The sequence below is a fragment of the Eublepharis macularius genome, chromosome 4 (assembly GCF_028583425.1).
Source record: "Eublepharis macularius isolate TG4126 chromosome 4, MPM_Emac_v1.0, whole genome shotgun sequence".
In the NCBI taxonomy this organism is placed as follows: Eukaryota; Metazoa; Chordata; class Lepidosauria; order Squamata; family Eublepharidae; genus Eublepharis; species Eublepharis macularius.
The window spans coordinates 118,739,148-118,750,914 of record NC_072793.1 but is presented as its reverse complement, the minus strand read 5'-3'; the positions used below and the strand labels follow the sequence as shown (position 1 = coordinate 118,750,914).

The 11,767-nt window shown below is 38.9% G+C and overlaps 1 protein-coding gene across 1 annotated transcript; it reads left to right on the top strand.

Moving 5' to 3' along the window:
• Positions 1-230: 230 nt before the first annotated feature.
• ARF4 (ADP ribosylation factor 4) lies at positions 231-11,470 on the top strand. Its single transcript, XM_054977194.1, has 6 exons — positions 231-639; positions 5,385-5,465; positions 6,132-6,241; positions 8,357-8,428; positions 9,316-9,441; positions 10,232-11,470. The coding sequence occupies exons 1-6, from the start codon at positions 573-575 to the stop codon at positions 10,316-10,318; spliced, it is 543 nt and encodes a 180-aa protein (XP_054833169.1). The 5' UTR covers positions 231-572; the 3' UTR covers positions 10,319-11,470.
• Positions 11,471-11,767: the final 297 nt, after the last annotated feature.

The window sequence follows — 11,767 nt, the reverse complement described above, 5'->3', positions numbered from 1 at the left end:
GGCAGAAAAGGGGGAAGGGAAGCGGCCACTACGCGTCCCAGCACGCTTGCGTGCCTTTTTCCCTTCTCCGAAGGACGAGTCGCGGCGACCTCTTCGGACTACGACTTCCAAGGTGCTGTGCGGCAGAAATCCAAGAGCCAGTAACGCCGGCAGCCGCGAACAGCTGCTGGGAATAGTAGTCTTCCTGTGTGTCGTGAGGCCTGCTCTAGGTTCGGCGTGTGGGTGGTGCCGCGGTGAGGATGTGGCGGGCGTGACGCGATTTTGTCCGCGTTGGAACCGGGGCGGCCGTGACGTGGCAGAGAGCGAGCGAGAAAAGGAGCCAGCGAGAGCCAGCCAGCTTTCCCGGCCTCAGAGCAGCTCTCGCTCAGCCGCCGTTGCCCACGTCAGCGCTCGCCGCTTTGGGCGCCCTTGCGGCAGCGGGAGAGAAAAGCAAGAAAGGGATCCGCGAGCGAGAGGGACGAACCACCAGCCAGAGCAGGGACCGGGGCCCAGGCCGCTGCCTCCCTCCGCCTTCGAACTCGGCCCGCTCGCTCGCTCCCTGTGCCGCTGCCTCCGCCTCGCTCGGAGCCGCCATGGGCCTCACCATCTCCTCGCTGTTCTCGCGCCTCTTCGGCAAGAAGCAGATGCGCATCCTCATGGGTGAGCCGCACGGACAGGCCCGACACGCACGCAGGCGCCGGCTTTGCGCCCCCCTCCCCAGCCTCGCGGTAACCCCGCCCGGCAGCGGCTGGAGGCCTGACGCTCCCCCCGGGCTACGCTGCCCTCTCCCCGGCGCTTCTGCAGCATCTGCTGGCTTGGTGTTTCTCGGGAGGGGGAGTCTGGGCCGGGCCAGGCGTCGGCAGCCCGAAGAGAGGCGAAATTTCGAGGGGCTTTTGGAGGGCTTTCCTTTGAGAGCATCCTCAAGACTCCCCCCCCCCGGCCAGACATTTTAAAGCCCGAGGGCTTATCTTCAGCCGCCCTTTCAGGATGTGGGTTCTTTCTCAGTGTGATTGGCTTCCTGTGTTTCTAAATATTCTTTCAGTGTCCTCTCTTTCTGTGTGTGTCGCTGTCCTAGTCCGTTTTTTTAAACGGCAGAGAAGCTTAGAGCCGTCACAACCATCTTTAAAATCCCCTTAAACAAAGGTGTAGAGAGAGGCCTACATTGAGGGAGGTCCTCTTGTTTTCTACAGTTAGTTAAATTAAAATCTTTTTGTTTTATCTCTTTAACACCTCCTCTCCCAGTAATAATGAAATTCTGTTCGTATAGTTTACATCGGTCTCGTACCTTTAATATTTCTATTAGGATATGGTTAAGAGCTAATATTTGCTGTGAGGTGGTTGAGGATGCTAACTGAGATGCAAAAAATAATTTTCTTTGCGGGGGCAGAGAATAAAGTTTTACCTTTAATTAAATCAGATTTATTTTGAGTTAATGGTTAAACAAATCAATACTTTTGAATTGCAGAAAACTACATATATCTCTTTGTATGCTGCTGATAGCCTAGTATGTTGGTTTGGGTTCTAATTCCACAGTGGATGTTCTGAAGTATCATTAAGTTTGAGTGGTCTTTCTATAGAGTGGACAAAGCAGAATGTGAATTAGGAATTGCTAAATCTTATAAAATGTAGATCTTAGATCTTGAAACTGAAAATGTCACCAGCAGGTCTTTGTCTTGCCATTTCCTTGCCCATCCCTCTTTCAGTTAATGAGATGTTGAAGTATTATGCTATCATAATTTCCCAAAGTTTCCTGGTATTGCATATTTAGGCATAGCTTTATTTTTATAGAAACAGTTCTGAATTGTCTGATGCTAGTGAGCAATAAGGGCATATTTCCAAATGGTTCAGTTCCTTGCTATACATCATATTGCTCTCTGCTACATCGAGATCTGAGGCTAGAAATGGATTGTCACTACAGATTTTACAAAGTGTTATACATAATGTTCTTTAGCCATGGTGATTTTTAAAAATGCAGTTCAAATTACCAGAATAATAATTCCAATGCAATTAAGTTCATAATCTGTTCACATACTATTCTGTGCTTGTGTATATAGATGAATAGATGGGTGTGTATTTGATCTTAGTGTTGGAATTTTATTCAGCCTTCTGTCATTGTAAGCAGAATTTCGAAAGCTAATCTCTGGTTTAGGGTTATATTTTTGTGTGTCTGGGATAGTATCTCGGCAGCACCATATTGTAAGTGAAACACACACTCTTGCAGTTGGTGAGTCAGTATCCATTCATTTTAACATTACTTCATGATTTTAAAATGAGGCTAGATTGTGCACAGAATTTGTATGTGTTGCACATTAGTTTTTGAAATAGAAAAAGAACACCAAAATTATTCTTAGGATAGCCTTAGAAAATAGAATTAAAATACAGAAGTCTGACTGCTAGGAAACTTGGGTTTCAACTCAGAATTTTTCCACTTGACTAAGCTGCATACATAATGGACCCAGAAACAAATTATGTGCATCTTTGATCCATATACAAGCGCATAAAATATGCTCTGTGCTTAACAAAAGCTGTGTTCTGTGATTTGAGTACTTGGAGATTTTGAAGCTTTCTTGAGTCCTGCAGGGAAAGTAGATGACTCTAAACTACTCATATGTATCCCCCCACAAATTAGCTGTTAACTTGGCTCTCTTGTGGCACTTCATACTACTGTTTCAACATACAGATATTATTAGATATTTATATTACTAATCTAAAAGAATATTCTGTCGCCAAGGTGTCACAACAGAAAAATCTCTCTCTGATTTATCATCCCCTTTTCTTTAAAGGAGAAGACATCCAGAACAGGGCTTTCTCAAATAATATCAGCATATAGGCAGGCTTGAATGGTGGAAGGCAGTCAGATACTTCTGGTGTCAGGCCACATAGGGTTTTAGATGTCAAAATTGGCTCTTGAATTGCATCTAGAAACTACCATGGACCTGTGAAGATGGTCCAACATCAAAAGATCTATGTCTGTGGCTTCCACCTAGACATCCTAAAATAATGATGATTATGATGATTAAACTAGGGGGATAGTGGATTGAAATTGCATTATGTTTATATAAAGGCACTTAAATTTTTCTTTTGCAAAACCCTCTTCCTTCAGAAGTATTCCTTAGCAGTTTTAAAACAAACTTAATGTGCAATCTTAAGTAGGTCTGCTCAGGTTTATTCAGTGGGGCTTACTTCCAGGAACCTGTTTTTAGGATTATTCTGCTAGTTTTCAAAATGTCTTGCTTCGACTTAGGCAAGCCATTGCCCCAGAACAATACTGTGTGCCCTAGATTATAACATTCTGAAAAGGTGAGAAAGTAAAACATGTATTTGAAGCTCCAGATTTCTGTATACTGTGTACACGTGCAAGCACATTCTGTAATTTTCCCACTCTTCAGAGCCTAAAACCAGTAAACTTTTTCAAACTATACATGAAATTCTTTAAGATAGCATCAGAAGAAAACATGCTCAGGCCAGGATGTAATTTAAGGAAGCTTCAATTTAGCGGATGCTTTTCTGCAGTGTAAGTTTCTGTGTTAAAGGCGCTTCCATACGCAAGCACAGTTCTTGTATGCAAAGGAATCCCTGTAGAATGTAACATAAATTTGCCCCCTCCTTGAGTTTATGTTCCTTTGTCAAGTATAAGGGTTAGACTGGGTAGTGATGTATGAATGTGTGTTCCCAGGGCATATAATGGCTTTGGCTGCTGTCGGGTGCTTGTAGGGTTAGGGTTAGTAGGGGGAAACAATAGGCTTTTGGATGTTCAAGACCTGTGCCAAAGTGGAAAACGATGCCTATTTGCGTTTCCTAGATCAGTAGCCTTAAGTTTCATTATATACATGATTACTGAGGGCAGCCTTTAGTACTGAGCAATGTAACTCGTTAATATAGTCTCATACTTTTCAGAAACTTATCCTGTCCATTGTAATACTAAAGTTACTTGATTCTTCAGATTTAACTGCTTTATTTAAGAGATGCTTTTATTTAGCGTGGTGGTGTTCAGTTTCAAACTGCATTTCTTAATATATGCAGTGGCTGCAATTTCTAACACAATTCAGTGTTTCTGTTTTTGTAGGTCAGCCTTTGCATTTTAATATATCCCAAAATAAGAATTAAACAGTTTATAAAGATTGCTGTTGTAACTATGAAATTCATGGCATGTGTTGTTCCTTTCAGGCCTACATGTTGTTTTTGCATGCATATATACTTGCATTTTAACTTGTTCTAGTCCCCTGGCTTATTAAGGAAGCCTTAAACACTGGCTTTATTGATAATATTTATTTTTTTTAAATGATGGGATATTAACTGAAAAATTCAAAATCTGAGATTAGTTTATGAAATATTGGAAAAATACTAGTAAATCTTGGGTACCCTGGAATATTATACACAGTAGAATTCTTTCCTAGTAATGTGATAATATCTTCAAGTTAAGAAACTTTACATTCAAAATCTTGTAAAGCTAACAGCTGTCAAAGTCAGGTTGGTATCCATAATTATTATATGGAGCTATCAGAGTTCTTGCCCCATTCTTACATTTTGTTTTTTGTCTCAGTTCTAATGATTTTACAGTAAAATGCTCACCCTTCTATTCTGATTTATTTACATTATTTATAGTCCACAAGAATGGGTTGTAGAAATTTGAAAATAAACAAAAATCTGATACAGAGGTGGAACACTGGTGAAACAAAACATAAGCCATTTAACATGACATAACATGTAGAAAATATCCAGTAGGAACATACTTGCAGCAGCACACAGTACAGAGTAGTATAGTCTACTGTCTCTTTTCCTTTACCAAAGCATCTTTTTGAACCTTCTCTTACAGCACAGCCCTCTTATCTGTGTAAAAAAGTCCACCTAAATAATATAGTTTTGTATAGTTTTGTGGAAAGCCAGGAGAGTGGAAGCTCTTGTGACCTCTTCAGGCAGGCCATTCCATAAGGTGGGGATCACAAAACACAATGTACATGTGCAGGCAGCTGTTGATTTTGCTCATTAGCAGGGTGGTGCCTGCATAAGGCCCTGTTCAGAAGCTGCTATGGTAGAGCATAGAGAGAGAGGTGGTCCCATAGATATGAAGAATCAAGGCCATACTGATGGACTAGCTACTATCAGCAAATGGGACTCTTCAGTCATATGCTCATAATCTGTCATTTTTAAAAGTGCTAAAATGGTGATTCAGAAGAATAATATTGGTTTGCTAAAGGTAGCATACAAAAATTATGGTGAAGCCAGAAATGGCAAATGTCAGCTGATCTAGGGGTAGGCAAGCTGTTGAGTATAGAGAGCAATACTGATCCAGAATAAATGTTCAAGTGTACTCCCCCCCTCCCCAGCACACAATTTTCCAATCTTAATGAGCAATGCATGCTTTGGCTTTATTAAATTAATAACAATCATATTCATTTTTCTAGTTGGTTTGGATGCTGCTGGAAAAACAACTATTTTGTATAAACTGAAGTTAGGAGAGATTGTCACTACAATTCCCACAATTGGTAAGACAATAATGTATTGTTAACACTGTGTGAAAAAATTCATATATGAATGGTAGAACTGAAATAACTGGAAAAGAATGTTGCAGTAAAATTCCAAATGTTAGTTCCATTCTATGGATTGGATTTTCTTCTGAGAAAGAGGCTTCCTCTGGTGGAGGAGAGTCATTAGACCCAGCCCCCATGCTCTTGATGCATGTTTCTTGGTCATGCATATATTTATGACAAAGATCATGATGTTGAAAAGCTTATTTTGGGTAGCAAATAAAGGAAGAACTGAGTATCATGCTTAGATGAAGATAAGTGTCCTATATTTGTTAGCTTGAAAAGTAGTAAGTGAAAGAACTGTTTAACCTTAGCTTCTGAGGGTGGATTTATTGAAACCAGAGCTATGCTACAAAATCTAATATATTATTGACATACACACAGCTGAATTTTCTACACTTGATTTTGAAAAAAAAATGGCCGTTTATAAATGAAACTGTAATTGGAGCTCTTTAACTATTCACTTTATTAGATTTAGATCCTATTGTTCTTCTTTTAGAAATGTTAGAATAGTTCCATTGACCTTACTGCTAAGTTCTGGTTGGGGTTGCACTTTGACTAGCTTCAACAATACTACCACATTGAGTATGAATTGGTCCTTTCGTGCGTGTTTTCTCTCTTCAGGTTTTAATGTGGAAACAGTAGAATATAAAAACATCTGTTTCACAGTTTGGGATGTTGGTGGTCAAGATAAAATTAGACCGCTCTGGCGGCATTATTTTCAGAACACACAGGTAAGACTACTGACATCTGTTTGATCTGTTACAAAGTGAAAATGCCTATTAAAAGTATTATCAATAATATTTCTGTTCCTTTAGATACTGTCATTAGCACAGTGTTCATTACTTGTTAGTGCTATTTTATAACACTATAAATTTCAGTATTTGATATGTTGGATTTTTGAAGACTATTGAATAAGTTGTGCATTTGACTTGTGTCAGAATCCTGCTTTCATTTTGTAAATGTTGAGCTGTCTTGCTGTATGTAACGTTGATACTTTTTCTGCATACTGTTACATAGTTGTCTTTGTGTGGAAAAAATATCTTCCCCTGTTGGAAGAAGAACAACAGAGAAATCTGTCCTTCATGAATCTTGCTAGGAGGGGAACTCTGCAAGGTGGAATTTATGACAGAAAGATGCCCACCTCATTCCCTAATGAATTTTGCTTCCAAGAAGAAAGAAATGCTAAGCAAGGCCTCCCATGTGATCATGGTAGTTTTGGAAGAATGGTCACAGCTATCTTCCCAGCGATCTTGTAAAAAGTTTTCCTGAAAAGCATGGCTGCAAGGAGGAATAAGTGGTGGAGGAGATACTCCCAAAATTAGATGGATCCTGGGCTATTTGACCTTTAAAGGTAAAATAATCCAGCATCTTGAGGCAAGCCAAAAAACAGTACAAATATGCCCAAGCCACCTTCAGATGAGAGGAAATATTCCAACATAAATATAAATAAATTGGTATGCTTTTTGCAAACCAGTATGTTCAGTGAATGAGCTGCCGAGTTCTGCAGTAGCTGGATCATCCAAACAATCTCCAAGGGCAACCATATGCAGAATATTTTGTAGAACCCAATCTGGAAGCTAACCGAGCATGGATGGATGGTAGTGGCATGATCCCAGATGAAAAAAGTGGTTACAGCTATCTTGCCAGCCATCTTGTAGAAAGTTTTCCTGAAAAGCGTAGCTGCAAAATGTGATCCTGGAGGACACCTTGGTGGTGAACTTTTTCACTACGAAAGAGTATGATCCTGCTCAAAGCAGATAACACCCAACCATAACCATAATCTCCGTCTTATCTAGATTCAGTTTGTCCACTTCCCTCATCAAGCCCCTTGTTGCATCCAGACACTGACTTAGTCAGCTCTCTTCTGTTCCTTGATCAGATCATCTCAGTAGTCTTACGGCTGGTGCTGGACAAGAAGCTTGTCTGCCTTTTGTGCACACGGCTAAAAATGAAAAGCATGTCATCATTGAATGTTTTCATCCTCTTCATGGGGGAGCAAATCACACATTGTGCTGTAAATTTATGTGGTGTTGATTTGCTTCAAAGTGAATTATGGCTCCGTATTGTGCAGTTTTGTAACACCATCTGCTGATCCTTGCCCAACACTGTTTTCTGTGATATGCTGACTCCATGCCCTTCATTGCAACCACAGAATTTTCCTCAATATTTTAGTAACCCCATACATATAATGCCATGTGTGTTTAGTCTGCTCCTCAAAGTTTATGAAAATGAAAGTCTGAATTTACAGAATATATTTATTGTGCTGTTGTGCCCTAACATTATCTGTTAGGGTGCAAATCCCTGGGCTTTGCAGCTTACAAACATCAATTAAAGTGCCATGCCCCTAGGAAATAATAAATTCTGCAGTGCTCTGACACTGTTGTTCCTCAATGCTCTCTGCACAGTAGAACCATTTCCTTGTAATTTATCAAGGAATTATAAGCAATTTAAAATCACAAGAAAAACCGAGTACAAGTGGTAAATACCTGGGCAAGTATAGAAGTACTCTTGGTGGCCTGCTGCTACAGTTTTGTGGATAGTTTTGCATTGCCCACCTTCACTTTAACAAGGATAGAAGTGGAAATAATACTGCTTTTCATTCTAATATGTTACTACTGCTTTAAAAATAAATACTGAGCGTGTATCTTCTGTTAAAGACTGCTCAGCTATTCCAATCTAGAGTGGCGAGTGGGGCTTAATCCTTCCCTCACCTTGCTTATGTTTACATTTTGAGACTTTTTCAGGGGGCAAAGGTTTCTTTAATGGTGATGGTGACTTCAGATTTTATTTCAACAGTGCTGCAAATGTGTATTTCTCATCAAACTTGCTTAACGCTTTCTTTTCAGGGTCTCATTTTTGTGGTAGATAGCAATGACAGAGAGAGAATTCAGGAAGCGGCAGAAGAGCTGCAGAAAATGGTAACTGTCTAACTTTTTGACCTGAATGTTAATGGGTTGTATGCCAGATTGTGGAAAATTATAAGGTGAATAATAATATGAGGTGTTAATTAACAAAAACATGAAATCTTAATGAAAATTTGCTGATGAGTATTTATTTATTATGTCATTTATATTCCGCCTTTCTCACTGAGACTCAAGGCGGATTACATAGTGTGAGATTAGTACAATCACAGTAGCAAGGACAAGGGCAAGCATTTCTATACCATGTCAAGAACATTTCCATAAACAATGTCATAGGGTAAATGTATACACGTTTACAAACACATAGCATTAGCAAGGATCCAATATGGAGTTGAAGAATTGTTCTGTATTGAAAGACAATTTTTGCAAAGCTTCTCAGAGCATTCTTTTCAGTAAAACTTTCTTACAACCATTGGTTTAATTTGATACTGTGTATTGTCTTCACTTGCATTGCTCTTAGCAGAGATGAAGTCATCAATTTTTAGCTGCTTTGTAGACTTCTCTGGAGTACGTTAATTTAAGTTCACCCTTCTCTGCTTTTTCTCCCAGCTCTTGCAAGGGCTAATGATTTGCAACTGCTTTTCCAGATAGCAAACCATCCAACTAATTAGAACAAAGCTGCAGCTTCTTTAGTTAAAATAGTTTAAGATAGGGTAGAACAATGCCAAAACTCTCAAACTCTAGCAGAGAGTTAAGGTGCGCTGCATGCTCTGTATTGACTTCACTACTAACATTCAATGATTGGATTATTGGAAATTTAGTCAGATGCTGTAAACTGTTGGCAGGTGTTATAGGTGCAGCCATGTTTTCCATCTTACTGATTTGTAGCTTGGTTGTAGGTAACTGTAAAAAAGGAAATTAACTAAAATGGTTTCCCCCACCAGCTTCAAGAAGATGAGTTGAGAGATGCAGTGCTGCTTCTTTTTGCAAATAAACAAGACTTGCCAAATGCCATGGCAATCAGTGAAATGACAGACAAACTAGGCCTTCAGTCCCTGCGCAACAGAACTGTAAGTAAAATTTCCCAGTGAAAAGCATACCAGCATGTAGTATTCTCTTATTTTGGTATGTTTAATGAGTTAATCTATTCTAATTTGGAGATACTTGAAAGTTTTAGTAGTTACAGTTGTTACATTTCACAATAATGATGTGTGTGTATATGCGTGTGCATATGTGGGGTGAGGAAGGAATGATTACTGTGCTATTAATTTCCTGAAGATGTTATGTTAAAGTAGGACTCAACGTGGTCACCTCTCAGCTTGATTTAAGTTTGCCACATGATTGGACTAGGCACTGTCTTGTTGGTTTTTCTAGTTTAAATCTGGCCACCTTCCCTTTGTCCTGAATAGCTGTATGTGTGTGGGAGGGGGGAGTAGAGGGATGCTTAATTTCAAAAACTTTTAAGGTTGTAGCTGGAGAGTTCATGTGGCCACATCACCTACTTTCCCTCTGCTTGGCCTGTGTAACATGATCTAGCGCATACCTTAGGTCAGAGAGTTTTTTTCTTTGAAGTGACTATTATATGGTTAAAGTTGCCTGACATTTTAAAAAGTATTTATAATATGGATATTGCCATGTTAAATAGAGCTCCCACTGGTCTTCCAAAAGGTCTACCCAGTTTGGCATTAGTAACATTAAAATATTTGTTCCTAGACATGCTTTTGTCCTCAGAGATGCCTTGCATGAAAATGAAAAGATGGAAATGCTATCTTGATTTTACCCTTAGCACATTGTTAATCGTGTTTAAAACTGGGAGCTGCAATATTAAATGTTTCACGTTGTCCTTTCTCTTTTCAACAGTGGTATGTTCAGGCTACCTGTGCTACACAAGGAACTGGTCTGTATGAGGGACTTGACTGGCTGTCAAATGAGCTTTCAAAACGCTAATTAAAACTGGATGACTTTCGCACCAGGACATGTTTGATATAAGTGGTCTAGGCTTGTTACAACAAAATTAGTTTGCATCTTGGTTATTATACAGTATCTGGAACTGGTTTGGGCAGGATATTACAGCATTTTGACTTATTTTGTTGCCAATTATTGTTTACCAAGATATATGTTGCCAAGGTAACAATATGCTTGGATTAAAAAAAACTCCTTAATTTGGAAAACAAGTGTATCTTCTGATTTTTACTTCTGTTGTTAGCCGAAATGCCTGAATAGTTGTGACTTTTGAAATCTGTTTGAATGCTTCTTGAGCCCCTATTAAATTAAGTATTTTTAAACGATTTCTTCCCATTTTCTTTAAGTTACTGATATATTTCCATTCCTTAGACAGTCTGCTGACTTAATCGAGCATTCCATTTGTATTTATTTCTCTCCCTTATAAAACACTTCCTAATATTGTTCCAGTCAGGAAAACGCGCTAAAACACTATTCAAATCTTCTGCACTGAGGAACATTTTATTAACCTTTTGGATTCTGTATGCCCATTTTTGCCTCTGTGTGAATTGAATCTGATTGGTAGAATATTTTTGTGCTGGTTGCAACGAGCTTGTTGAGGTTTTTAATATTCAGCAGATTGTCTTCCTTTATATTGTATCTTTTTGTTGCATGTTGCTTTTTGGTATCAGCCTGTTTTGCCCAGTGTATAATAGTTCTTCTGAAGTTTTACTGTTTATTGGTGAACATATCTTCATAAAGACAGATTTTTGGAAAATTCTTAAGACTCAATGGATTAATTTCTTCATAACCTACTCAGAATTATTCCTAATAAATGATACAGATGTATAGCTTTGTGTATGCTCCTTGAATCTTAAGTTTGTGGATCTGATAATATGAATGTGTGACAGAATTATTCTTTTTCAATAAACGGAGTTTTTTCTGTACCTTGAACACAAAAATCTGAATAGAATTTGGATTGTTTTCAATTTGGCAAAAAATTAAGATGGGCAGTTAAACTTATGTACAGTGTAGCTGGTTAATCATCGAGGCTAAAATCCTGTAAGTGTTTTGATGCTGTAAATCTAAATCCTTTTAAGATGTCCAGATATGAAACTACTAACAGTAAAAATTGTAATAAAGTACAAACTGCCCAAAGAGTGTGTCTGTTTCATATTTAATTTGAGAAGGCACCATTTTCTAGAGACAGTTTTCCTATGTTTCATGTGCTTGGAAAACGTAAATTTGGCATGCCATTTTGCAGTTTTCATCTAGCGATGAACAAATGAGGATTCCCCACTTGGATGCACCTTTGTTCAGAAACAATTGTTTACTTTTCCTGTCATCTATCCTTTCCTCAAACGGCTTTTGAACTAACACAATAAATTAAGTGCTGCAGATTTACTGATTTTCCTCTCATTGGCACTCTAGATTTAAGATGCAGAGGTGTAACAA

Excerpts from the sequence above, each read along its gene's own strand:
- ARF4 (XM_054977194.1), top strand. The coding sequence starts at position 573 with ATGGGCCTCACCATCTCCTCGCTGTTCTCGCGCCTCTTCGGCAAGAAG. Across the intron at positions 640-5,384 it reads GCAGATGCGCATCCTCATGG|TTGGTTTGGATGCTGCTGGA; the intron begins GTGAGCCGCACG and ends TCATTTTTCTAG. Across the intron at positions 5,466-6,131 it reads CACTACAATTCCCACAATTG|GTTTTAATGTGGAAACAGTA; the intron begins GTAAGACAATAA and ends TTCTCTCTTCAG.